General features: G+C 43.7%; 3 protein-coding genes across 4 annotated transcripts in view; 1 reads left to right on the top strand and 2 right to left on the bottom strand.

Annotated features, from left to right (window-relative positions):
• VMP1 (vacuole membrane protein 1) overlaps positions 1–4,233 on the bottom strand; it is a 64,306-nt gene extending 60,073 nt beyond the window's left edge. The window contains exon 1 of the mRNA XM_084299733.1: positions 4,101–4,233. The gene's annotated coding sequence lies outside the window, so the exon portion shown is untranslated. The remainder of the gene's footprint in view (positions 1–4,100) is intronic.
• Positions 4,196–5,127, top strand: PTRH2 (peptidyl-tRNA hydrolase 2). Its single transcript, XM_084299735.1, has 2 exons — positions 4,196–4,329; positions 4,407–5,127. The coding sequence occupies exon 2, from the start codon at positions 4,466–4,468 to the stop codon at positions 4,991–4,993; it is 528 nt and encodes a 175-aa protein (XP_084155861.1). The 5' UTR covers positions 4,196–4,329; positions 4,407–4,465; the 3' UTR covers positions 4,994–5,127.
• Positions 5,128–6,388: 1,261 nt separating this feature from the next.
• Positions 6,389–27,363, bottom strand: part of CLTC (clathrin heavy chain) — a 29,894-nt gene continuing 8,919 nt past the window's right edge. The window contains exons 3-33 of one of the 2 annotated variants that reach the window (XM_084299431.1): positions 26,769–27,037; positions 26,305–26,466; positions 25,475–25,588; positions 24,896–25,069; positions 24,225–24,422; positions 23,328–23,528; positions 22,776–22,928; positions 22,366–22,488; positions 21,976–22,113; positions 21,456–21,620; positions 21,158–21,338; positions 20,332–20,495; positions 18,930–19,055; positions 18,198–18,340; positions 17,589–17,823; positions 17,116–17,238; positions 16,874–17,019; positions 16,523–16,706; positions 16,086–16,278; positions 15,480–15,637; positions 15,100–15,264; positions 14,900–15,007; positions 14,606–14,773; positions 14,300–14,449; positions 13,899–14,030; positions 13,625–13,735; positions 12,770–12,940; positions 12,239–12,460; positions 11,117–11,137; positions 8,078–8,153; positions 6,389–7,790 (exon numbers count right to left, since the gene is read on the bottom strand). In XM_084299431.1, coding sequence (XP_084155557.1) covers positions 7,666–7,790; positions 8,078–8,153; positions 11,117–11,137; positions 12,239–12,460; positions 12,770–12,940; positions 13,625–13,735; positions 13,899–14,030; positions 14,300–14,449; positions 14,606–14,773; positions 14,900–15,007; positions 15,100–15,264; positions 15,480–15,637; positions 16,086–16,278; positions 16,523–16,706; positions 16,874–17,019; positions 17,116–17,238; positions 17,589–17,823; positions 18,198–18,340; positions 18,930–19,055; positions 20,332–20,495; positions 21,158–21,338; positions 21,456–21,620; positions 21,976–22,113; positions 22,366–22,488; positions 22,776–22,928; positions 23,328–23,528; positions 24,225–24,422; positions 24,896–25,069; positions 25,475–25,588; positions 26,305–26,466; positions 26,769–27,037 — 4,799 coding nt within the window. In that variant the 3' untranslated portion in view covers positions 6,389–7,665. The remainder of the gene's footprint in view (positions 7,791–8,077; positions 8,154–11,116; positions 11,138–12,238; positions 12,461–12,769; positions 12,941–13,624; positions 13,736–13,898; positions 14,031–14,299; positions 14,450–14,605; positions 14,774–14,899; positions 15,008–15,099; positions 15,265–15,479; positions 15,638–16,085; positions 16,279–16,522; positions 16,707–16,873; positions 17,020–17,115; positions 17,239–17,588; positions 17,824–18,197; positions 18,341–18,929; positions 19,056–20,331; positions 20,496–21,157; positions 21,339–21,455; positions 21,621–21,975; positions 22,114–22,365; positions 22,489–22,775; positions 22,929–23,327; positions 23,529–24,224; positions 24,423–24,895; positions 25,070–25,474; positions 25,589–26,304; positions 26,467–26,768; positions 27,038–27,363) is intronic. The other variant, XM_084299432.1, reaches the window with a different exon arrangement.

Raw genomic sequence — 27,363 nt, 5'->3', positions numbered from 1 at the left:
AATTTGGGGTGACACAAAGCGCTGCCCGTGTCTGATGCTCAAGTCTCGGCTGTGCACAACACTTCATCCCCACGAGCTGCATCCACCCCAGCCTGTTAAACGCCTTACTGGCACTCAGAGCCAGCGGTCTCTGGGGTTCCCGATGCATTCATGCACACGTATCGACACGCGTATCACAGCTTTCCCAACCTCAGCTAACAGAGCCAGTTCTACCCTGTCTGCTCGGAAAGGCATCAATCTGGGATTACCTTTGCCTGGCACTACCTCGAGTGCACAAACCAGTATTTACAACAAAGATAAATAACCCCCCTGCACACTGGTGTAGGGTGTATACTCGTTAAGAAGGCCCCAAAGTTCAGGCACCCTGCAGGAGCGCTCTGAGGACTCAGATTGAAGAACAGAGTTGGCTGGGAGATCTGGGACCTACCACAGGGCAAGTCTGGCAGGGCTGTGATTGGGAAACCAGCCGCCTGCTGGGTTCAGAAAGAACTTCTCAGTTTGCCAAAGCCTAAAGAGCATCCTGGCATAAGGAACAGGAGGGTGTGCATCCGGGAAGTTTGCTCCCTGATCCGTTTGGCACCTATCAGAACCACCAGTCCTGCACCAATGTCTCCATGTGGAGATCAACTGGAGCAGGAAAGCATGCCAAAACAGAGTTACCCTTCAGTGACCACATCCAGATCCTCAGGTCTATGCCAAATCTGTGAGAGCCCAAAGAAAATGAAATCCCAGCTGTTAAACAGCCCCCGCTTCTTATGAACCCTAACAGCCACACAGCCTAGATCCAAAAAGAAATTCCCAAGTCCGCTGAGTAGTTAGCAGCAAACATACAAATGAACTATTAAAGGAGCAAGGAAAACAACTTTGAACAGTTTTGATATCAGAGTCGCTTAGATCATCTGCTAGAGCTGTGCTCAGACAAGAACTTCTTTGTGGGGCTGAACAAACAGCCCACAAGCCATTATTCAGCTGCAGAGCAATCCATAACATTAAGTACAAAAAGACAATTATTGCCAGTCAAAACGTAAATGGACCAACAAAAAGGGCTCCTCACGACTGTGACTGGCACTTCGCAGCCAAAGCGAACAAAGCGTAACGAGCTTGGAACATGGGAACATTACACACTGCTGCTTCTGCACGCCGTGACCACAGGAAAGGACAAAAGTCTCTTCTTTCCGAAGTCCTGGGGAGGCTGCTGGAGCTCCCCGCGTTGTGTCGCTGCTCTTCAGTCACAATAAAGAGAACAAAAGGTGGACCTTCAGAGGTGTAACTAACTGCACTAAGCCACGCAGCTTTACACATCTGCAGCACGGTTTTGTTTCAGAGATCGGATGCTCAACAATTTACACAGGGAGTAAGCTCACTGCTCCTCAGCGAGTAAAGGTTTTGAGAGCACTCTCCTTCAGAACTGAACTCCTTCAGACCTCAACGACTGCCTGCACGAGAACACGTTCAGACAAAGGACGAGACCAGTCCCGAAGCGAAGCGTTACGTACCCCTGCAGCTCCGTGACACTGCGCCACTCTTCACCACGTCTTCGGGATTCAAAGCCAGCAGAACAGACAACGTCGTCCTTAGCTTTGCAGGCACTCAAGACCAAAGTGAGTGCTCTTCCAAACCTGTCCCTACAGAGTAAGGTAACGCTGCTCACCATGTGATACAGGGCTGCCAGGGTCCCTGACTTGAAGGTTAATAACTTTCCTAAAGCCATAGAAAATATAAGAAGTACCTGCTTTATTTTTCCAGTCCTCTAGCACTCAGGGGAAGCATTCAATTAAAATAAATTAGGACACATCTGAAAGATGGTCAAAATCTCTACAGACGTAGCTATTACGGGCTACTTTCCTATGAGTGCATTTATTCCCATTCTAAAAATGTTTTTCTAACTAAAGTAGTTTAAGCCCTCAAAGGCAAGGACAACCAATTCAGTTAAAGACCACAGGTTTGCATTTTGTGGGTTATGCCCCTGTGCACCAGACCTATTTTCCAACTCCTAACGAGATGAAGGTTTCAAAAACAAAGTCATTTTACAATTTAGAGTTAAAATTTCTGTTTTTCCAAAAAGACTTTGGAGCATCTCTTAGGAAAGCACGGATTAATGTTGTCACAGGAGCTTCAGGGATGCCACACTTTTTCTTTTGGGGCTAAACGAAGTTGTGATTCTGCTGGTACAGCTGAATTTATCAAACTGCTCTCCAGTGAACCACGAACACTGACGGCTGCCTGTGTAGATCCAGCACTAGAATCAGCGAGTATAATAAAGTCATGACACAGTGCATAGGTGGAAAGGCATGAAGAAGATGGTAGGAAAGCCAAAAGTCAGGTTGTCCAGGTCTTCACAGCGAGCTCTTGCGGAAAGTTCAAAGAAACTCCTTAAATAAGAAAGGAAACTACAGAACCGGGAACGTGAGCACTGTCAGCACAGCACGCCGTGCCCCAGGGGAGGGCACAGGCTGGGTCTGAGCTCCTTACTCCTTGTGCAGGTGGGCAGCAGCGGGCCTGGGGGGCAGATGGCAGCTTAGGGAATGGGGCGGCTCCCCTAACAGGGACAGAACAAGACTTAATATTCAGGTGACTAAGCTGACACGGTGTCTTTCACATCCTCAGTTTGAGGGCTATAGGGCAATCCGTGCACGTTAACGCCTTGGCAGAGGGTGGACGCAGCCCTCAGCCCGTGTGCTGTGCTCTGAAGGTGAGAACATTTTTTCAACAAATTCATAGTACACGAGGCTGCCTGCCTCACATCTTATTGTCCCCTGGGTCTGTCAGGTCAGCGTGACACCAAACCCAGCCAGGTGCTGTCCCATGTCCCCTGCTCGGTGTCGCAACAGCCTCAAGGCTGTGCCCTTCATCCCCCTGAGATGGCAAAGTCCAGCCAGCTCACACGTCTCCGCATGGCACTGAAGGTAAAGGTCTAACCGAAGGTGATGGCTTCTCGTCACAACTCTGCCGGAAAAAAAACTGCTCTGCTCTAACTATTGCTCCTGAAGCGTAGTAGGTTTGGGTTTGTTTTAGAAACAGAAGTTATTAAGAAATAAAAGGAAGTCCCAAAGCATGCATTAACATTCTAACAATGGGTATTCACAGGACGCAGTCAGACAGTTCTGACAGATTCCAAGGCTATTCAAAGACAACCCCAGGAAAAGATTCTTTGAAGTGGAAACAGCGCAGACTTCCCAGCCAAAGGCTGGCACCGCTTCCAGCACCCTCCCCTTTCTCAGTGCCACTTCCCTCTTCAAAGCTCCCAAGCCCCCTCCTCCGCCTTCCCCCAGAAATCCCCAGCACCACTGATTTCACCTGCTAAGTAGGGCACGGTGCTCAACTCAACAAGCAGTGCTACCCTCCCGTTGCACAACTGTAAATGTGCTATTTCAAACCCTCATCAGAAAGCACGGGGTGAAGCAATCAGTGTAACTATCGCCTATTAACAACGAGAAATAATAACAATAAAGAGCTCATCCCGTGCTGCAGAAATAAGGGCAGGCTGATGTTATCAAGCCCCTTTGATACGCTCCAAGGAATAAAGGAGCAACCTCGCAGCTTCCCTCCACAGGGGTAACAACGCCCGGGCACCCGCTCCTTGGTGGGCACCAGCACTCACAGCACAGAAAAAAAGGGCAGGAGCGAACCGGTACCGAAGCTGAGGCGCTTCTTGGGGGGCTCTGAGGGGATAACCCGGCTTTGTGGCACTGCAGCAAGCAGCCCCCCCCCGCCTCACCCTCGCGGCTCCCCGAAACGCCCCCAAACCCCCGAGGCTGCAAAAGCGGCGCCGGCTGCCCCAGGGCGTTGTGGAGGTGCCCGGCAGCACCGCACGGAGCCCGGGCACCGGCCCCGTTCAGCCGCTTCGCTCCCCTCAGGAGGGGCCGCGGGGCCTCCCCGGTGCCTTGGGGCAGCTCCCGCCCCTCCCCCCCCACCCCACAGCCCCTCAGCGGCCGGGCCCGGGGCTGTTGCCATGGCAACCGCGGGGCCCGGGGCCTGCCTGAGGGGGGAGCTGCGGCCGGTAGCGGGCTGGGGGCGGCTCCTCCGCGGCCTGAGGTGCTCCGGGTGCCCCGAGCGGCCCCGCGGTGCCCCCCTCCCCCCCCGTCCCCTCCCGCACTCACCGCGCTGCGCCCCGGCTGCTCCCGCTGGGCCCGGGCCAACCCGGAAGTGGGAGGCGGAGCCCTCCCGCCCCGCTGACGTCACTTCCTCCGCACCGCACCGCACCGCGCCGCCCGCTCTCCCCACTGCTCTCGGGCGCTCTCCGCGGCCGGCGGAGCCCCGCCCCCTTTGGCGTGCTGGCGTCACTTCCTGGCGACGGCGGCGCGGCCTGGTGGCAGCGTGGAGGCGGCGGTGAGGAGAGGGGGGAGCGCTCGGCCCTAACGGTTGTAACGGTTTTAACGGCTCCAACGGCTCCGGTCTCGTTGCAGGCGCCCCCCGGAGCCGCAGCACGGCCCAGCAGCAGCAGCCGCCGCCGCCCGGTGCCGCCATGGAGCAGCTGAGCAAGGCGGGGCTGCTGGGGCTGGTGGCGGGCGTGGCGTGCGGCCTCTGCCTGGGCTGGGGCCTCCGCGGCCGGCTCCTGAGGCAGCCCCGGGCCCGGGCGGCGGCGGCGGCGGCGCCCCTCGGAGGAGCGGGACCTGAGGCGACGGTGCCCGGGGAGGACGGGGAGTTCAAGCTGGTGCTGGTGGTGCGGAACGACCTGAAGATGGGCAAGGGGAAGGTGGCGGCGCAGTGCTGCCACGCCGCCGTGGCGGCCTACAAGCAGGCGCAGAGGAGGACGCCCGAGGTGCTGCAGCAGTGGGAGTACAGCGGGCAGCCCAAGGTGGTGCTCAGGGCGCCCGACGAGGAGACGCTGCTGCAGCTGCTGGCCGAGGCCAGGCGCCTGGGCCTCACCGTCAGCTTGGTGCGGGATGCCGGCCGCACGCAGATCGCCCCCGGCTCGCAGACGGTGCTGGGCATCGGGCCGGGCCCAGCCGATGTGGTGGATAAAGTGTCCGGGCACCTAAAGCTCTTCTGAGCCGGGGCCCAAAGAAGTGCCAGTGCGTTGGTACTGAGGAGTGATATCCAAAATTTGGGATTGTTTCACATGCTCTCAGTAAAAATATTTTTTTTTTTTGTAAAAAAATTAAACTTGCAAAATGTAATGCTGTTCATGAGTTTCTCTAGCTTCTGCATTGCATTCTGAAGTGGGAAGGAAAAATGCTAGGCTGGGTAGTTACAAGAAGCAGAGCTGAATTTTACTACCCTAACTAGGAGGAATCAAGCATTTGTAAGACTTGTGCAGTTGATGAATTAACACTTTGTCTGCTTTATTGACTGAATACAAGCATTAGAGAAGGTTGTCTTGTGCCAAAAATAGAAGGTTCCCCTCTGCCTTTGCCTCGCATGAGGATTTTTTTTAGATTGATTTTGTAATTCACAACAGGTGGGCTGCTAGAGCAGTTAGGGATTGCCCCATACAGCAGGAGATGGCTGCAGCGAACTTAGTGTAGGGTTTCTGAGCCCATGACTGATGCAACACCTTGTAACTGGTATGAAATGTATGAGACAGAACAAGTTAAACAGGGCTTACAGCTCAGTACTTATAAAGGGAAGATGTAAGTAAGCCGTGCTCCTTTCTGGAGAGGTCTGTGGAGCTGCTGCCTTCACAAGAATTTAAGCACATCCGAATTTCCCATCTGGCTAACACAGGGAGTTACCCACACATGCATAAACAGCTTGTCACGCAAGAAGAAATTTAATTCCTATTTTACTGAGAATTAATGGGTCCTCATAGGTTTAAGAAAGCACTCAATTACAGAAGTTACTGGGCAGAGGTCAGATCACAACTCACATTCTACCCAAATCATGGAGATTCTACCCCTGGAGCTCCCTTTTAACTCTAATAACATAAAAGGCAGGTTACCTGCACTTCTAATTAGGTGGATTTTCTATTACTTTTAGTTTTGTAACAAAGCTGTGGGTTTTTTGTTTGGTTGGTTGGTTTTTTGAGAGAGTTCTATTGAGCACCAAGTCAGGAGTTCTGTGCAGCGGCCTTGCTCAGGATCCCATTGGGATCTTACCTGGGCCAGTTGCTCATCAGCCCAGGGAAGGTCTAAGCCCAAAGGCAGGTGAGAGGCACGGCCTGAAAGAACTCTTCTTACTCCAGCACAGTTCATCAGGGAATAAACAATCCCAGCTCTAGCCTGCAGCTGCCCAGGCCCCCCAGCTTCACACCCACTACCCTGCTGTAACGCTCACCTGCCAGAACCCCTCAGTTCAAGCTGATCAAGGAGAGGGGGATTCAGCCTCAGGGCTGGAACCTGACTCTGAGGATAGCTGGAGAAGCTTCCATCTCTTTGCCAGGAGCTACCACAGCTAGGGCCAGGGCTGTACCATTCAGTGCACTCAAATATGACAGTATTCATTGAGAAACATTTAAGTCAATTTTATTTGAAGCTAAATATATTTAAGGCAACTTACATACCTAGAACATAATCTCAATTTAACTGACACACCCTACTACGATCCTAACGTATCATCTGGGCAAAGATGCTGTAGTTGACCACAGTGCAGCCAACTCTTGAAAAGTGCTATTTTCTTCCATCTGGCATAATCTTTCTATAGAAAAAGCATTACATATTTTCTTGTATCGTCCCCTCAGTGCAAGACACCACTACTGGTCTCTATTGCTTCTGTTCTAATGGCCCCTTCTACCCTTGAGGTGTATGCACTCGTATGCCCCCAACAACTAGCACTGTAATACTTGGTTTGAGGTTGAAGGTCCTTTTGAAGACAGTAAAGTGAAGCTACCACTATGCAGCATGTCCACAGTCCAGTAATTTATTTTTAAATTGAGTAATTTCAAATTGCACAAACAAAACTGAACAGCAATATGCTTGAATTCTCTCTTCTGTACACTCAAAACAGTGATCTAAAACACCACAATATCCAACATACACAAACCTCAGGGCAGGGTTAGTAAATACACAGATTGGAATCATGGTGCTCTGTTCCTGAATGGAATGTCCCACAAAAGCACAGGATACAGCACAACATAAGGTCATCTGTTACATATGGAGTGAGCAAAAAGACACTAGCATTTTCTATATGCATAACTGGAAAAACCTGCATAGGTTAAGGAAAAAACTTTTACTCATTTTAAGTCAGGCAAGGTTGTCTGTACGCATTTTAAATTCTTTTAGAGCTATGCAATCCAACCAGGGTAGGATATGCTGATTAGTGTTGTCTCTTGTCAGCGGTCTTGCAAGGTCAAATACAAGTATCTTCACTTTAGCTTTCTCCGAATATACAGTGAGACTTAAATGCATTTAGAATAGACAGTACATACTGTAAGCTGCTCACATACAATGAACTTAAGATTCAGTATTAGAGTTTAACACTATAGAGTGCAAATCAGAATCTTCACAATAGACTTAATGGTAATAAGCAGTCCTGCAAAAGCCCACTTGAACAAACTTGTTTAAACTATTCCCCTTTTAAAGTAAAGTCTAAATGACATGGAATGTGAAAAAGATTTAACATAAGTGATTCAAAGTTTGCGCTAGAAAAAACAGTCCTTCATGAAATAAAGGTTACAAGAACACGAGGCAGAACTCTTGCTTTTTCCCTGGTATGAGTTAAAGCGGGGAGGGACGGTGGAGTTTCAGTAAGAAAATATGCTAGCTCCAAACTGACTTGTGCTGCACCTTACATGCTGTACCCAAAGCCAGGCTGCGGTTGCCCGTACGGAGGCGCAGTGTAGCCATAGCCAAAAGGTGCTTGTGGAGGAACTGCAACGCTGGGTCCTGCTGTCAACATTAGCTGGGGCTGACCTGGAAGACAGAACAGTTATATATATTATGAATAATATATTCTGTGTATTATGAATAATATAATTCTGTTCTGTATGTTACAGAACAGAAATACCCAAGATAAAAATAAAGCATACTGGGCAAGATCCAAGTAATACAGTTCTAGTACAGCTCCTGCACTATTTTCTCTAGTATTGATTTCATATGAAGAACATTTCAGGGTGGGGAAGGACCACTAAAACACATCTAGAGAGGTATTGATTTAAAAGATAAATGTGTTATTGACAACATATGAACTAAAATATTACCATAAACAATAGGTTGTGTTTCTGTAGCTTGCTCCTCTTCCTTTCTCAAAGACTCTGATGCATCCAGTTTATCCACCTGGAATTGAAACCAACAGTTAAAACAACTCCTCCAGAAGAGGTACTTATTCATGGCAGAGAAGTGGAAAAGCCTTAGTGGTATGTTAACACCCATCAAGAAAAGGAGACCATTTACAAGTTAAGATCAATTCAAGTAGCAATGTTGGTACTGGTGCAGTCAAGATTGTTCATTTCCTGAAAAAAACCCTTAATTGAGGGATTTGTGGAACTTCATTGAAAGCTCGCTCCAGGCCAAAGCTTTATATGAAAGGTCCCATACTGGACTAGAGCTACTTTGGCATCAGTAAGCTCCTTGACTGTTGCTCCAACTGCTTCAAACCAGCAGCCTTAGGTCATAAACTCAGATTTTAGCAGTGTCAGTTGGCAACCTTTGGTGTTGGAGCAACTAAGATAATGTCCAGACCTGGAGAAGTTTCCCTGAATATAAAACACTGATGCAAAGTGATCTCAAGTTGGTATTTGTGTAACAGACTGCAATAGCATCCGACATGTCACTTGAGCCTCAAGATTTCACTTTCCAAACCCATTCACTCATGCAATTTCAGTTCAAATGCAGAGAATGCATGTGTATAAGACTTGCTTTTTTCCACTCTAGAACTGCGTGGCAGTCAGCCTAAACCCACAAATACTCGGCTTGTTCAAGCTTAATACATGGTAACAGGACGAGACTAGCCAGCTTCACTCTGCTGCACAGCAAGTGGAGATGTGCTGTTAGCCCAGCCCTACAAAAGGCGAGAGAAGAAACTTGTTCTGTATTGAAGCATCATTTGCTACTAAAATGGATCCAAGGAAACTCAGCATTACTACAGGCTAAGGCAGGCCCTGAAACTAGAACCACAAAAATTAGGTACTGCTATTTTACCTGGGAGATAAGATTTAGAAAAGTCAGAGACAACCATGCCAATTACTTTGTAAAACAGTAAGACAACTCACAAACCAGATTAGTCTTTAATTTCATGTGTCCTTAATAAAGGAGCTCGAAGGTAGGTTTCCTGTACTTACACAGGGTCAGCAGCACTGAACAGCTACATCAACATCCATGAGTTAAAGAGTTTTCAGATTAACTGTGCTACGTTAGCAGTTACCTGCAAGCAGCACTACCAGCTTTCTTCTTTCTTAGTTGCACATTACACGTTCCATAAACCTCTTAATTTGTAACCTCAATTAGAGGCATTAATCCATGAAGTGACTTAAGTCCTGAGCTTTATGAGTTCATTCATTGATTGGGCTTCCATGGCAAGCATTTTTGTTGTCTCACACCAGTATCTGGCTTGCTGTTGTCAAAGCGCACAGGAGCATATGCCAATGCTTTACGACTCATTTCCAGACACTGGGCTGAAAACTATACTGGTTTTGACTCAAATAGCAACACACTGAACACAAAAGCACAAGTTTAGAGATGCAGATCCAAGAAGAATGTGCGAGTTTGGTACTAAGCAGAGGCATTTGGTTTACACACGCTTGGAAAGCCTCCAGCCCAGGACGTTTAATGCATTTTTGACCCAGTTTTGATGCATCTCCTCAGAATTAAACAAATATTTTCAATAACAAGAGCAAGTCTGTAACCAGCCTGCAGGATGGTTCTCACACCACTTGCTTAGGCGTCATCAGGTTCGGTACCCTAACACACTTGTTACAAGATTGTTTTAAAGGCTTTTCCACAGGGACTGCAATAAGCTGTAGAAGAAAAGTAACATGCATTCAATGTTATCGTGTTATGTGTGCATGAAAAAGAGGCAAAAGTACTGAAGCAGGAGTGAGGTCTGAAGATGACTGCCATACAGGCTCCCCCCAAAAAACCACACGCAGCCCACAGCAATGCCTTGTAGCTTAAGGAGTAGTGGGATGTAATTGCAATGACTGCTACACATGCGTAGTTTATGCAAACACTGCAGTTCAATTACCTTTTTTCACACACACGCTTTCTTACTGCCTCACTTACTAGCTGCTGAAGGACCTTACACTACACATTTTAGTCAGGTTAGCCTTGAGTTCCAGTGGTGTATTTACAGACATCTTGTCACCAAAAAGCAGTTTGCACTTAGTCCATCCTGAAGCCATTTGTCGGTTTGCCCTTTGCCCAACCATATTAATGGAAAACTCACACTAGGGCTGATTTCTGTTCTAAGGAGAATTGGAATGGCATTTGTACAGGAACAAATGGACAGAAGCCTTAGAATTGCTCTTAGGAAGGGCAACATTGCATAGCAAAAGGCAAGACCCAGAGTAGCCTCAGAGGAGCTTTTTTTTTCTTTTAAGAGGTAGCAAGAGAAATTTAATGAAGCTGAGGAGCTTGGAAGGCAGTCTTTTTTTTTTTTTTTTTTGCACAACTACAACAAACTTACTACAGGAAAGGGAACCACAGACTTGGTCTAATAGCTGAGGTTTTAAGTTATCGTGTGAACTAGGACACCATGTGGATTAGACTAGCACCATAAGAACTGGACACCTGAGAGAGAAAGAGTCTCTTCTGAAGCAGCTAGTATCTATTCTGTCTACTGTCAGCACACATTAGTAACGGTCAAGAGATCAGAAACTGGATCACAGTCCTGTATTTGTATATTCGCTAATATATTAGCAAATGCCATATTGGTTTATAGTTCAGAGAGAGCCAGCAGTCCAAGACTTAATTATTCGTTACTCTAGGTCATTCCTCCAGTCAGTTTGGCAGTCCAATAGTAGCACTTCACCCCTTTGACACCAGGTTGACTGTGATCCAACTGATCACCCGTACGCCCTTCCTGAGGATCTACTAGCATATTAGTAGCAAATGAAACTACTTTTGTCCTACTGCACTAACTACTTGTAGAGTTAAACAATTTGCATATGCTTTAGTGATATTTTGTTTGGGGGAAAAGCAGTAGCAGCAGTGTAATAAACGTAGGAAAGAAAAAAACTCATGCAGAATCCTTAGACTTAGTCCTCCAGACTTAAAGATGGAAAACAAGAATCAACTTTCACCTTTTCCTTTATTGCATCAACCTGCAAAGGAATTCAGAAGGTGCAGCTTAGAAAAATCAAATTCCATATTTAGCATATAAGAGGTAGAAACAAAAGTGTCAGGGAAGAAATAATTAAGGTACAGGAGAGCAAAAACAAAGATACACCAGAAGTATCTGCTTTAGAAAGGCAGCTCTGCTCATTACTAGGTTGTACTGCGTTGATTTCATTAGCTACCCTATAGTTATATCCTAACCCTTCAGCAAATCATGATGTTTTAATCTCTAAGAATCCTACTCCAGGACTACTAGTCCCAGGAGAGGCCTAGTATTAGCTTGGTACATCAGGCATGTCTGACGAGCAATGCTATTGCTTAGATAGCTCCCCACCTCCCACAAAATTCAGCATTTAAGGATAGCAGCTTCCTGAAGGAAGCAACAGCCAGGCAAGTCTCCTGGACAAACGGGCACTATGGTGGTCTTCATCGACTCAAGCACTGAATTCAACTTTTACTTCTCATACAAAGAGTTCTGATCATTAAGGAATTTACACCATTTAATTTTAAGATACTCTAGCAGCTTCAGCAGGGCAAATCTTGCTAGTGACAGCTGGTATTTAGCTGTGACAAACCTGGTTCAAGTCTGTCAGAGCATTACCAAGTATTTTCCCCATCCTAAAGTGACCTCACACAAGAGTTGAGTCAAACAAATAGTTAGTGTCATTAGCATCAGAGCCATGGTTTAAAGTTAAGTGCACAGCAGACAAAGTTAAATCAAGTTCTGGCTATAAGGGTTTTTTAGTAAACATTTTAGAATCTAGTTAGAGCTTGTTCTATGCTGGGATTCCTGACTGACATGGCATATAAAAAGCCTGAATCTTGAAACTACCTAAGACACTGCCCACAGTCAGACAAATACTACTGATGCAGGTTCTGCAACTGGTAGATAAGAGTGGAGTCTGCAAGTGTTTCAGTCTCTTAGAGGGCGAAGTCTCTCCCCAGATGGACTGAAAAACAAGTGTGGACATGGACAGACAGACATTTGACGAAGCCCATATCAATGTTAGTAGCAAGCAGACAGTCTCAAGGCATACACACCACAGTGACTAACAAGCTTTCACTGTTGGAGAAGCGCCTGCTCTTACCTTGGTCAAGTATTCCTTCATGACCTGAATGAAGTATGGCATGGCAAAGTCCATGATGTTGTGCCTCCATGCTGTTTCCAAGACAACGTCCGGCCTTAGAAGATCATAGCAGGTGAACAGACAAGCACCAAAGCATTCTTTCTTGTTCTCCTGCAAGAACCACTGCAACAATTCTTCCGCCAGCTCAGTATCTTTGGATTCTGAAGCATATTGCATTGCATCCTACAACAGGAGACTCAGGTTAGCTTCATGTGCCATAGTATATTCACTGATGTGGGTGGGGTTCATAACTAAGCTGCAATTTATTAGTAACATCAGCTGAGAGGAGGCAATCTACAACTTGTTTCCAAGAAATCTTGGAAATACAGTGCTACTCTGCAGCAAGATGTGCCAGATTAGCAACAGGCACCACCTAGCGGCCTCCAAAAAGATGCAGCTTGACTGGAAAGTCAAGATTCCAAATTCTAGGAGTCAGTTAAAAGACTAGAAACAAGTAAAGTATGCTAAACCAGATCCGCGCACAAGTCTTACCTTATACAGTCTGTCTTTCTTGCAGAGTTCTACACTCTGTTTCCAGCGATTGTTTCCTTTGAAGAGATATGCAGCAATTCTTCGGAACTCTATCAGCTCATGTTTCTCCAAACGTTGAGCAAGAGAGATATTGTCAAAGTTGTCATATGCATCTATAGAAGTCCTAAGGGCCTGAGGCAAGAACAACAAAGTTATTCACATTTCACCCAAACAATTGCATCCTCAAAGATGTCAACACCTTCCATACATCTTCTGTATTCCTACTTCTAGTAAAATAAAAGTATACTAGTCAGACCTGCAGTGAGAGCTGCTTTTTTTTTTTTTTTTTGGAGAAGATGGCATTTAACGCAGATGGAGTTCAGAGTATTCTGGTTCATATTTTTCAGTAGCAATTGTTGGGGTCAAGAGACTGAATATCTACTGTACAGGTTATGCAAATAGTAGAATAGTTAGATGTTTGCATTCTTTCCTTTGCTTTGCTTTAAATAAAAGCTGGATCTGTCACACTCAAAGCAGTTGGTCAATTCCTAGAAGGAATAACCAAAAATGCCCCCAAAAAGCCACTGACAGTTCTTGACTTAATCCTTCTCTAGTCACTACTAGTTCAGTTTGAAGCAGCAAAGAACATACGCTTAAGGAATGTTAGTTAACAGTAAGCAGGCAGAATCTATTGAAAACAAGGGAGAAACCTGTTTCCAGATGTGAAAAGCAGACCTAGAGTGTTAAGTTAATACTGCCACAGGAGCCAGCTTGAACAGAACTTGTCTGAAGTTCAGGAGTAGATCTTTTACAAAGCACATACAACATGCGAGTCCCTGTCTGTTCCAGATACTGCTGTTACGAGACAAGACATACCTGGTAATCTTCTTCAATAATGAAAAGGTTGTTCAGGGACTCGTTCACTGATTTGTTGTTGTGATTTTGAACAGAACGCAAGTAAGGCTTAACCAGTGGTAACTGTTTAACCTTCAAGGAAGCAGACAGATAAACTTAAGTCAAGGCAACTTTCTGTAGATTTCAGCATCCTCCCTGTGAGGCAGTGAAGTAGCTGAGCATTTTAAAATGCTTCTACAGCTAAATGCTTTTGCAATTTTAACTTCTCCTTTGATCTGAATAGTAGGGAAATTACCTTGGTGAAGAAAGTAACAGCACGAGTATGGTCAAGCCGAGGGGACAACACCATCAGCAGATCATTAAGCAACAGAGGTTTAAATTCCAAATAGAATTGAACGGCCTTGTAATACAGCTCCACATTAGCCACCTAGAAATGAGCAAGGACATACGTTCAGAGCAGAAACCTGATTGCAAAGGAATCCAAATGAAAGATGGACATAAACTTAAACATTCAGCACAACCAAGCCCCCCTCCCCCCCTTTATTTCTAGGGGTCCTTTTAGTTACTGTAGTTGATTTGTTTTAAAATTAAACAGCAACATCAAGAACTCTGGATTTTAAACAGACTACTAGTGAATGAAAAGAATGGAAGTACACACATCAAGAATTTTAATTCCTTTCACTAGCAAAGTTATACCTTAGTAATGATATCTTTGAACTGTCCTTCTTTCCAAGCATCTGTTGGGTGATTCATCATTGTGATTATGGCATTATCGTATTCTTCATACTTATCATACAAGAACACCAATTCAGCCCAGAGATGGGCCTGTTCTGCAGCTCTCAGAACCTAAGCAAAAGGCACATTAGAAATTCTAATTATTATATATATAATTATATTGCTATCAGTGCTTCTCATAACCTTGATGAGCTGCTACTGCAAAAGCTAGGGCACACACAATCCTGAGAGATGTGTTTTAAGTGTCATGTTTAATGGGTCTTTCACCTTGGGGATGTTGACTCTGGACCAGAACAGTTCCAAGTGCTCCCTCATCTTCTGTGGTTTGAACTTGGAGTAAAGAATTGCTAGCTCCGTAAACATTCCCATGTGTGCTCGCTCAAGCCCAAGTGCTGCTTCCAACATAGTTATCAGCTCTTCAAAGTAGCCGCGATCCTAAAAGATACAGTTAAGAGATGTTTCAACATTAGGAACCAACCAGACTCCAGATTTCCAGTCTTAAGCTACATTCTCTACTGGCAACTCTGCCCGTGACTGTAAAATAGCAGTCAACTTAGTTACCTGGTAATAATTGATTAGCTCTTCCAACTCATCTGCATGCACTACAATATGAAGTCCACACATCTGGGCCAGACGGAACTCTTTTCCATCAACACAAGCAAAGCAGACCTGGAATTGACAATTTTAGTATAGATTATTACAAAAGTTTCTGAAGAGACTACAGTTCTGTAGTTCTTAAGTTATTCAAGCAGTAAGTTTACCTCTTTCCACGTGCGAGTACTGTTTGCTTTCCGAGCTCCATCCACAGCCGCCTGGTATTCACCTAGGTGAACTAAAGTTGAGGCTAAACGGCCAAAGTTGGACACGTTGTTATACAACAGCTTAGCTGCTTCATACATCTTTTCATCGTAACAGCGATCACCAACCTACAGCAGAACATAACCAGGTTATTCTTGCAGCTTTTCAGACAGACTTAAATAAAATGTGTAGCATTTAAGCCATTATCAAAAATGGAAATGCCTGCAAGGTTCAAAACCTACATATCTAAAGAGATAGAAGTCCCAACACCTCACTGATCAGTGAGGCCTACAGAGCTTGCTGCTAACACTGGAAAAAAAAATAAAAAAAAAAAATCACTCACTTGCTGAATATGTGCGTTGTTGGGTCCATTGATAAACTCCTCTAGCTCTGCTAGACGGTTTGTTTTAGCAAGAGCAAAGATTAGTTCTGTTTCCACATACGACTCCCGGGCCTTCTTGCGTGCCATCTGAAGGTATTTCACCAGTTCTTCCCAGTTTCCTGTGAAATGGAGTTCAGAATGCTTAATCCCCATCACTGAGATCCTTTATGCTTAGGTTATACTACCAGCTCAACCTAGTTTGACGTATTTCAAAATATGATGATCCCCAACAATCACGGCTAGCTTTTATACCATGTGTATGCTACATTCATTAAGCCCATCGTAGTGACCTTAGATAAGTCAACTCTGCTGTTTAACTACATGTAAAGACCACCTTATAAGCAACTGCTCTGACAGAAGTCTCCAGCTGGGTAAAGAAGGTAGTCATAAGACAACTGATGATTCACAAATAGAATATAACTTTTCCCATTCTTTAGGGCAGTCTTTAAGGGTCAGATGACTCTGCTTGAATCAAGAGACAGGTTTGGCAGAACTGCTTTTGGAGCAGATCACGCAAAAGAGCTCGGCAACATCAACAGCAAAGACTTAAATAAAATGTAATCATACCACTGGCATTGGCAGCTTGAACAACTTCCATGTACGAGGAAGGATCATCTGCTTTAATATACGAGTCAATTGCTTCTTTTACCATTCCTTTCTGAAGCTGTGCTTTAGCCAGCTGACTCCACACAGCAGGCTCATTGCAGCGTTCAGCAAATTCATACGCCCGATCCAGGTTTCCAATGTGCTCTATTAATACCTACAGAAAGGGTTGCCATGATCAGTCACTACCTATGAAGGTCAATTTTACAATACACGAAGCTGCGTTTCACGTTGCAATTCCTCAGTGAGTGCACACTGAATGTTGGTTTTACTTCATTGGACAAAGACACCAAGCAGCTTTTGGTGCCAACTGGTGTTAAGTACCAAAGTCACAAGTTAACAGCAAAGTCCTTGTGTGAGGATGCACATCGCAAATTTACTGCAGACAAACTTTAAGATACCTGTACAGCTGACGTGTTGACATCAAATTTCCTGAAGATGGCAAACGCCTCCTCAAAGAGCTCGTTACTGATAGCTATATTGGCTATGTCTGGGGCATCATAGTTATCCAGGCGATTGATGTATTCCATGACACGGGTGCGATCAGCCTTAATAGCTGTAAGAATTAGAAGGTTCTGCAGATTCCTAAATGAAGAAAGAAAATAGTAGTACATAAATCAAGTAATGATCAAGACATTCACCCTCCCCTCTGGAGAAGTTACTAGTTAATTTGCTGTTCCACCTTAGGGCAGCTCAACACCTACATCAGGTATAAATTCAAGTTTCTTAAACTCAAGGTTGACATTACATACCTGTGCTCACTGAACACAGAGTTATCAAGAACTATTTTCTCCAACAGTTCAATAAGCTCGTTAGGAAGATCTGCAGTCATGAAGGCCTTCACAGTGACAGACACTTCCTCAGGATCCTGGGTCTCTGACAACGCAGTCTGTACAACCTGTAGGCAGAGTCAAGCCATTGACACGTCAGGTAAGGCAGGTGCAAGCCAGTCAAGGTAATACATCACAGACTGTTAATATTTTATCAGCTATACCTGGTCAATCAGTGGTCTTCTGTAAGGGTTGCTTTCCAACAGCACACTGGCCCACAGTTCAGGGTCTTTACGGCGAACCAAGTAACGAGAAAGACTTTTGAAGAGGGAGTTCTCATTGCACACCTAGTGAAAAAGCAAAGCCTTTTCAGATTGGAGTCACAACTACTGGAGTCTACCTGTGGACACACTAATTGTAATTCAACATCAAATAAACCCCCTGAGATGGGAGCTAGAAATCCAGGGCTTTGATACTTCCATTAGCCTCCCATTCTAGGATTTCCAGAGCAATCTCCCATTTCTCAATCATCTACAGGGGACATTCAAATAGCTACTTATTTGACTACAAGTGAGCACTTCCTAGCTTAGTATTTTTCAGGAAGTAAATGTTGTTGCCAGCAATTATCTTGAAGTACCTATCCCATGATATTCAGGTTAGAACTTAAACCATGAGTCAGCTGCCTTGGCATACATACATTGATGAGTTCCAAATCGCACTGTCCACGCTCATAAGCCACACAGGCCAGGTGAGGGTCCCTCTTCTCACAGTACTTGCCAACAACGCGGCTATCATAGTAAGGATTCTCACGCAGGAATCTCTCCGGGTTGTTGTTGCTATCAATGTATATTTTGGCCAACGCGTTGTGAGTTGCAGGCTCCTCACAACCCTCGTGAATTCTTGCTTCCAGCCAGGGCAGAAGCAATTTCAGCCTAGAAAGAAGGTAGTTTTGGATTAGAGGTTGAACAGGTATCCCCTCGCACATTTTCTTCATTATGGACTCTAGTGTAGAAGAGTCAGTAAATAAACCAGAATTACAGAGTACCCCATTCTGGCCTGATTTCTGGTTCACTATTACAATGGGATAACTTCTTGACATTTAAGAATCACATGCTAAAGCAGCTCATTATCTCAAGACTACTTAATGGGGGTCCTCACATCAGCCAAGAATTACAGCAGACTTCTACTGCTTTCTCGCCCAAAGGCACCTTCTGGTTATCTGTCAGTACCAGGGTTAGTTACATGCTGAGGATGCACACAGATAGATGAGCGTATCAGTATCAAGAGACTTGCAGACGTTCAGTACCTGTTTCTCTTCTCAACCTCTGCAACAAGTTCATCAGTTGAAAATTGGCCTCTCACAACAAGGATAAGGTTCTTGATCACATCTTCAGAGCAATCCACATCAAGCAGTCCCCCGATAACAACAGGCAGGCGGCTTGGGTTCACCTAAACAAGATAATTTTAAGAAATCAGCGTGTTGTCATGCAGCAGAGTCAGAACTTATCCCTAGAAATACACATGAAGGCTGCTTGCTCAGAGTGACCTCATCTTCCTGCCCTATCTCCTGAGGATCCGTACAGGCTTGAAAAAAAAAAAAAAAAAAAATCAATTCTCCAGTCAGCAGGGGTTCGTAACACAGTTAAGCGGCTCACTAGCGCTCAGCCCCCATAGGAAGAGCTCCTAAGCAAGCCAACTTGTCCCTGCAATAAACAGTAGAGGAGAATCTCCCACCCTCCCTGCCCCAAAGCTGGAAGTTAAAATTATGCTAAGAAACCTCTAGTTCCTCTATCAAGAGTTCCTCCTTCATGAGGCACATTACTGGGGGGGTTACACTGACTGACTGAAGAATAAATAAGAACTCTGACTCACATAAGGGTTAACTTGCCAAAGGCCACTAACAGATACTTAGATGTCAGTCTCAAGTATGAGGTTTTTTGCTGAACACTTATAAAAACATTGTGTTTATAGCTGCACACAATACTAGAAAGGTTGATCAGTTTGGCCCATTAAAGCTAAGTGAAAAATTGTAACTTACCTTCTGTACGTAAATCTCGATGTACTTTTGGAGATTATTTCTGTACAGGTACAGCACCAAGTCATGGACAAAGTCAAAGCGATCACACACAATGATGAGCGGTAGCTGGTCAGTGAGTTTAGCTTCCTAGAAGGAGAAGAACTTGTGTAATTTGGTTTTGATCTCAGAGTCAAGCAGAAAGATACAACCAAATTGTTAAAACAAGCTGAACTTGGAAAGCCCCAAATTCAATGGTCAATCAATTAATGACAGCTTATTATTTGACTTTTTTTTTAAAAAAAAAAACAATATGCAGCAAGTAAGAATACACCCACATCAGGGCCTACAGCAAGAAGCTTTCTGAAGTTTAACTGTGCTGCTTTGCATGGCAGGGTCTACAAAATGTTACCACACAGTACAACTATTGTGAGTCTAAGCTATAGGCAGCATTTTTAGTTGCCACTGGTTATTGGTGTGCAGGATTAGCACTCTGGGATTTCAAAAAAGACATTTAACCAAGACTAAATTAAGTTGTGGACCATAGTGGAAAGCTTCCACACAGAACTGACTCCAAGCACCAGGTGTCCTGTGATACCTTGTAGCACTGGATTTAGAGAACAGTGAGAATTAAGCTAGTAGTCGTACTGAAATTGTTAACCAGATTAAGTTATCTAGAATTATTCCACTTTGAGCATAAGATTACAATCGTTACAATACAGAAGCTCATCTACATGGTGGACACCAGTCCAGACACGCATTTCAGAGCGCTTATTTGAACATGCACATCCCAGAATATAATCCTACAGATACAAATTGTAGTTAAGGAGTTTACACAGGGAGGCCTGTACTGGGAGATTTACCTGGTACATGTCCTGCACATTCCAGACATGGAACAGCACAAAAAACAATAGCTTTCATCAGGAATTTGACAGCTTGGTAACTTATCTTAGGTGGCTTGGTCATTTTACATACCTTACACCTCAGTGACACCAGTTTATTTTACAGAATTCTCATTTGAAGTGTTTTGCCATCTTCAGATGTGATCAGCAAAATCTAGGACTATGCTATATAACTGACAAACGTGAAGGCAGGAAATGTTCCCAGATAAAGTTTTCCCCTCCCACATTGTTTCCAAGATATTTCTAGCAACGTTACATTTGTCAACAAGCTCAGCACTAATAATGGGCTACAGAATGGGAACTTCTTCAGAACTATGTTACAGAGGTGCTCTGAATCCCAGCAGGAACAGTCAGCGTGTATTTACGCAGACTGGCATTATCCTAGCAGAGCTAAACTGCAGTTCACCTGGCTGAAGTTTCAAAAAGTGTATAGAAGTAAAACGAATGGATAGATCAACCTTGAACTCTGAAAGCATTCATGCAATTAAGTGACACCAACACAATCCGCACTGTCCAAATATTACCTTGAGGAAGTTTTTAACACGTTCTGGATCATAGCAGTTGCTTTCCCTGCAGATTCTTTCTACTTCTTTAATTTGCCCTGTCTTGCATGCAGCTTGAATATACTTGAAGTGCACATCTGGATCCTGGCTGAAGTTTACAATAGAGCCCAGGAAATAAAACAAACCTTGAAGGAAATGGTCAACATGTTATTTTGCTAGTACTTAAGTTGGATGAGTATTAGCTTGTGGGAAAGCCTACCTAGTTTTGATTACGTGAAAATCTGAAATTGGACTAGTGTAGAAGCTTATAAAGAACTTTTAATTCAAGTATTGCAATTATTTTACAAAGACCAGATGCTCTAGCCAAGCTGTACCTGCTGTTCTCCATGTATTACATAGACTAGCATATCATATGCAACTTTGATGAATAGCAATGTATTCCCATCAATTGGGATAGATCAACTTTGTTGAAATAATATCCAGCACGTGCCTTCCTTACACCCCTACACAAGAGCAAGGAAGGGTTCCAAAAATCAGAAGTAGTTGGGTCCAAGCCACACTCGCAACCTTTCACCAAAACAAGCACACAGTGAAAAGCTGCTTACCACAACTCGCAGCTAAATCTCACTTAATCAAGTCCTATGTGCCATCAGCTTTAAGCGACTTGGAAGTCACTTGCCTGAAGTAATCAACATTGTGTGTATGTTTTTCAGAAAAAGCACACTGTGCAAGAAATCCATCCATAATAGCACCACATTCCATTAACCATCCTCCAAATCCTTCATGTATACACGTATGAAAAAGTGAGCACTAGTTCCTTTTGCTAAAGACAGGAGCATGAACTTACCTTCAAAGCTCTTGAAGGACTCAAAGAGCTCAATAAGCGACTGTGTTGACAGTTGTTCGTGGTATTTTGAAGCTACCTGGACACAGATCTGCAGGTTCTGACGAATGTTAGCAGATAACATAGCACGCAGACACTCCAGTGAGTCTTCTACTGATAAGGAGCCAAAATAGTTCACTAACCACTGCAAAAATACATAAGCCATTTTAGACTCAAGTAAAACACTACACTCTGAAGTCAAAGTGGAAAGAAATCGTTAATTTCTTAGCTTTTGATAGATTCAGGAAATTTGATTTTATACCTCAGGATTGAGAAGATGAGTGTGAACTACTGCACGCTTGATGTCGTACAAGTCTGTGAAGTGTTCGAGTGCTCTCTGCAGCAAGCCAGCTTTCTCACACAGCTGAGCTATGTGAGCCCGGTCATAATGAGTAAACATTTGGTTTCCCAGGATAGCATCTGCAACCTAGAAGTAATAACAGAAAGTTCCATTTAGCTCCTACAGCACTGTCACAATTCAAATGTGCAGCTCCCCATAAACAAAACTTTCTAGCTTGAGAGAAACTGTATTTCAACTGTAGCAAAGAAGCCAAGAATTAACAGTAACACTCACAGCAATTCTATGCAATTGAGCAATTCAGAACTGATCTGAAAAGAAGAGAAACTACCTTAGGGCTTTGAAGCACCTAAAAAATATAACAGAATTCTAGCTTTACAGTTGAAGCAGAGATGCTTTCAAGATTGTAAACATTTATCAGTGGCATTTGATATGGACCACAAACTAGAGGCTCGTCTAATTCAGTTAAAATTGCAAAGTATACCTGAGGCGCATGCATGAGGTTCATCTCAAGTAAACGTGTTTGCAGGGGACCTTCTGAGGGACGATTATTCTTCAGTGCATCCAGCAAGAAGGCTGTACATTGCTGAATTAAGTTATATTCCATAAAGACATCCACAATCTGCAAAAAAGATTAGGCTTTTGACTTGTAGTTGAAAGCACATTTAGCCAAAGCAATATTAAGGGCAGCTTCGAACATATCAAGCTGTCATATAGTGTTCTTAAAACTAGGCAAGAAACCGCATTGTCCCAGTAGGGTAAACCCAAACAAACAGTTGAAAGTATTTCCCCTGATGTATGGAAGAGGAGTATGGCTCCTCTTAACAATTTATCACCTCGAGAGTTAACATGTAACAGCAATAAAATTATTTACTTGTGTTATGTCTGCAAGAGGCTCTTCATCTTGAACAAGCATTTGTGCAAACTGCTGTCCTTGATCAGGGCTGATTCTCATTACGTTCCTCAGCAAGAAAATCCAGTCTGGAGTATACCCAACCTGAAGAGAGAGTGAGAAGTGGTAACTCGGCAAGAACACAGAGCTCAGTAAAAGCTACTGTCAGTAGCTTACACAAAGCAGTCACAATTTCCTCATTTGGAGGAGGCTACACAGGGAAGGATGCAGGGATACATGTAAGAAGTCTAGGAATAATTAGCAACAAAACTTTGGACCAAGAGAGGCAATACAAACTCTCAGATGCCCCCAAGAATACTTTTAGTAATTGTAGAGCATACATAAATTATTCCTAAATATAGAACAGGCATAGCAACTTAGTTTCCTCTCACCTTCTTAGCATACAAAACAATCTTCTGGACTTGTCCTGTTTCAGCAAAACACTGAATGACTTTGTTTGGAACATTGGCTCTCAGGTAGACACTAAGTGCTAGTGTAGGATCTACAGATTTCACGAGATCTCCCAGCTCCTCTGAACACTCCAGCTGTTTAAAAGAGATAAATACAGTAAGCCCACCCCAACAGTGTCATGATGAAATGTGTTTCATTTGCATCTCATTTGTCTTCCTTATAGGATTTCCTTAAAAAGAATAATAATAATCTAAGGCCAAGCTTGATAGAGTTATCTGACGCTTTCATCTACAGGAATGTTTCTTAGGTTGGTCTGACAAGAGTCAGAAATGCATTTGTAGGGCTAAAAAGAACTAGGTTATCTGATATCAGCCTGTTTCTTCAGCTAATTACAGAAATCTAAATGCAGCTCAAAGTAATCAATTATTTGATGACACAGTGCATTGAGGAGTTGCCCAGTTGAGCTTTCCTCAAAAAAAGCACTACCAGGCAGTTATCTTCGAGTACCTAAGAGGTATCTATTCCAAATTTACCTTGTCTTCTTTTAACCATTTCTCCAAGAGCTGTTTGCGTCCCTGCTGAAGAACTGGTCTGCAGAGTTCCAGCGACTCATACTTATTCAGCTGCCCTTGGTCAAGCAGAATACCAAAGTACTGGAGTAAAGGAGAAGTCTGTCCTGGCTGAGCTGGAACACTCTGGAACCGACGGATGGTGTCTGGAGTACGCAGGATTCCCTGCCAGAAATAGAGATGCACTTTAGTTTCCTGTTCTGCTATTGTGGCTTGGCAAGATTTCCTCCAGAAAGCTGAAGTTGGAAATGCTTACTGCAGCAACATTATGTTTTGCCAACCCAGAAAGCAGTCAGCAGTACCACAGAGCATTGCATTTGAGATGTTTTAATAGAAGATGTGCAATAGTAGCCTATTAAATCTGTATTGCTACTGGAACTAGTTTAACATCATAGGACTGTCCTACAGAATTAAGTCATTCTTGTTCTTGCAAGCAAGTTCCTCTCATCTTAATTTACTATGCTAAACAATCTCCAGCCTTAGCGAATCTTCAATCTTAGCATCTCTCTGTTTTATCCTGTTTACAGATGCAGCCTCAGTTAGAGGTTGTCTTTTCAAAGAGACTTTTCCTGTCATTGGAGGGATTAAAATTTATACCAGAAGCATTAAGTCACATAGCCAATGCTTCATTCAGTTCCTTCCCCCCCTCTATAGACTTCATACAAGCTTTAGAACCTTCCAGCATTTAGAACATTCCAGTACTCTCAGCACACAGCATACTGGATCTTCATGGGAATGTTAACAAGTACTAAATTAGGACAGGTCTCTGATCTTGCCACTCGGATGAATTCAGAGAACTTTCCTGAAGCATGAAGCTTAAGCCAGCAGAGTTCAGTACTATTTAAACTGTTCATCCATTACCTTTGGAGCATTAGCTGCCACTTTTGCTGCCTCTGAATAGTTCCCTTGTGCAAACAGTGCATTGAATTTTCTAGCAAAAAGTTCCTCAGCTCCAGCCAGGTTGTTGCGGACAGCCATTCGTAAAGCCAGGTCAGGATTCTGGAGCACATTGGTGATGTAGGGAATAATATTCTCTTCTTCCACACATACTGACAGCACCTGAATAAATGATTGAGGAAAACTTTCAGTTAGTCCAAATATAAGAGGAGAGGCAAGTGCTAAGTTAACCTCTAAACGGAAAGCTATAGCATACACTGAAATGTATGGCTCAGAACATGCAGACTTGAGATGTCCTGAATGTGGAATTTCAAGTTAGCATATTTAAGACTTCATTAGCAGGTGCTCTGTGAGAGGGTAACATCTGCCCAAAACAGAAATACATTCTAGTTCTATCCTCAACAGGAAGAGGGTGCTTAGATCCACTGACTGTCATTACAAAAAAAAAAAAAAAGGTAAAAAATGCAGACAAGCTGCACTCCTGTTCAGATATCTGATACTATCATGCTCCTCACTCTGATAGTCTGCCTTGTTCATTCATGTAGACTTTCAGACATCAATAAGAACACTGTAGCCTATCATTAAAGGCCAGCTGGATTGGCTAAGCAAGTAGTTTCCAAGCCAAGCTTTCTTACTTGTCCCTTTCTGTTTACTCCTATAATTCCGGCTGTTGCTTCATGCTGGGCAGTAACAAATATGGTCTCTCCACTGATTCTGTTCATGTAGATACAGGTGCCAGTTTCCAGGTCATACAAGTGGATATAGCCATACTTTGTTATCAGAAACACCACATCATGCTTGTCACTGATCTGCAAGACAGGAATAGATTAATCAGATTTGGTATTGGATAAAACGAGTAAGTAATTTTTAGAATTGGACAGCTGTGCCATTTCAGGAGGACTAGAAGTGCTTTTTTTTTTTTTTTTTTCCCCCAGCTGAATACTTGAGTACTCTCATAGCAAAATCAAATTTTAAGAGTTTGGAAAGCAGTTAAATATACATGAGTATTTGTTCCATATATAAGAACAAGCTGTCTTTGAATCTGCTTGTCCCCAACTTCACTTTAACTCTACTAAAGCAGGAGCAGAAACCACACCAGTTAGTTTAGTGCCAAACCTCAGGTTTATATTGGCCAACTAACTGCCAGTGCCCTGCTTCACAATCATATCCACTGAGGGAAGCTACAGATTTGTTTTTATGTGCAATTATCATACCTGCATTGCAACAGGAAAGTCATTTTGTGCTTCCGGAGGAAAGAAGACATCCACTGCTTTCTTTGGAAACGGCTGATTCCCAGTCGGTGGTGTACCAACTTCAATGATATGCAACTGTGCAATAGGTAAGATTAGTCCGTCAGTTCCCAAATGATTCACAGAACAATAGACTTTAACAATAAAGATACAGCAGTTCTGCTGCTGTTGATCCTTAATCCCAAGATTATGCAAGCAGAGGAGCTAAGCCAGCCTTCCTGAACATTTGCACAGGCATAAGGTGTAACATGCTGTATTCATTCTCGGTTGTTTTCCTCATCTATGGAATGTGATCTTTAGTTATCTCTAGATACTTAGAACCTTAATGATTCCTTTAGATCACTTTTTATGCACTCTTTTGACTTGCTTAACATATTGACACAGTTCATATATTTCTGACATTTATATTGATTGCTAACTAGCCTGGTAACATTAGCATTTAATTTTTTCATCCAATAACTTGGAAGTTAAGCTTGGTACTGGGGATCAGCAAAGAGATTACAACAGCTTTTCCCTTAAGCTTTGCTTGTGAAGGCACATCCTTCAAGCAGCTAATTAGCTTGCCAGTCATGACACATCACCTCACTTCATGACTGGAACAGACTTCTCTACTTCAGGTAGCCCCCGCTGTGAAGCTGTGTACGCCTCAGTTTTCATGTACACTAGAGGAATAGCATCCAGACTGACACCTTTTTCCTAGAGGCAAATTTGTGCATTAAACCACTTGTTTTCCTGGAGGCAGATGACCAGGATGAGTTATTAAAGATTAAAACATGTTTAAAACCAAGTCTTACCTTACCCCCAGCTTGCCCTCTTACTGCAAAACAGAAGAGAGTGGATTCTTCAGCATTTCCTTCCATCTTGAACTGCGCAAAGCTGGCTGCGTGCCCCTCAATTGGTTGTGACACTTTTCTATCTACAGAATAGAGCTGCATTGCTCCCACAACACGGTTTTGCTAGAAAAGACAGAACAGGAGTCAGAAGTAGCAAGCACGTGGTCAACAAAGTCCTCTAAGTTAGTGTTAGCAAATACGTTGCACTATTAAGCTGAAGCTTAATAGCTTCAGCCATTTCTTCTTAATAGCTATTTCTTCTTAATGCCATGCTTTCTCTTACAAATATATCACAGCAGATTAACTTTTTGTGTGTTTATACCAGTACTGCAAGATTTTCAGTTACACTTAAGATTTTACGATCAAGAGAAGCACTTGCACTTGTGTTCCAAACAATATTTTAATAGTCCTTCAGAGTAAAGTACCTGTGCAGATATGCCAGTCAGCAGCAGCCACTTCTGCTTGGCATCAGTACGGTAGTTGATGATCTGGCAGCCAGCAAGACTCGAATGGCGATCAAACATTTTCACGGGCTGGGACTCCCCCTCCATGCTCCAGTGGTAGACTGCATTATCCGTTACAAGGGCAACAGTATTCAGAGAGATCCACTTCCAGAAGGTGACATCATCTGTCATTGTATGAGCCTTCATCTTGCTCTTCATCTCAATGTTGAATATTTGAAGTGTTTTCCCAGCTGAAAAGCATGACATTGTTAGCCAGGTGGCAGTTTTCACCTGTTACTTCAAGCAGTGGTTAAAAGCAGAAGAGCTGCAGTATGATGCTAAACACTCATGAAGTTTTTAGAAAATGCTATGATATACTGGCGATGTCATTCAGTGATCAGCTACTAATTCTAACCAGACCACATTCCTAATTTCACTACTACGTAATTGTATGCTTTCTGGTCTGAATTTGCCATTACTGACCGACCAAACAGATGTGGAAAACAGCTTGGTAGGAAACAAAAGCTTCAGCGACACAAGTTGTATGATACTTCATACATCAAAGCCAGGTTAAAGT

The sequence above is a fragment of the Netta rufina genome (assembly GCF_964035555.1).
Source record: "Netta rufina genome assembly, chromosome: 21".
NCBI classification, from domain to species: Eukaryota; Metazoa; Chordata; class Aves; order Anseriformes; family Anatidae; genus Netta; species Netta rufina.
This window is presented reverse-complemented; position numbering and strand designations above follow the sequence as displayed.

Bases quoted from the DNA above. Each gene is read 5' to 3' on its own strand.
- PTRH2 (XM_084299735.1), top strand. From the start codon at position 4,466: ATGGAGCAGCTGAGCAAGGCGGGGCTGCTGGGGCTGGTGGCGGGCGTG.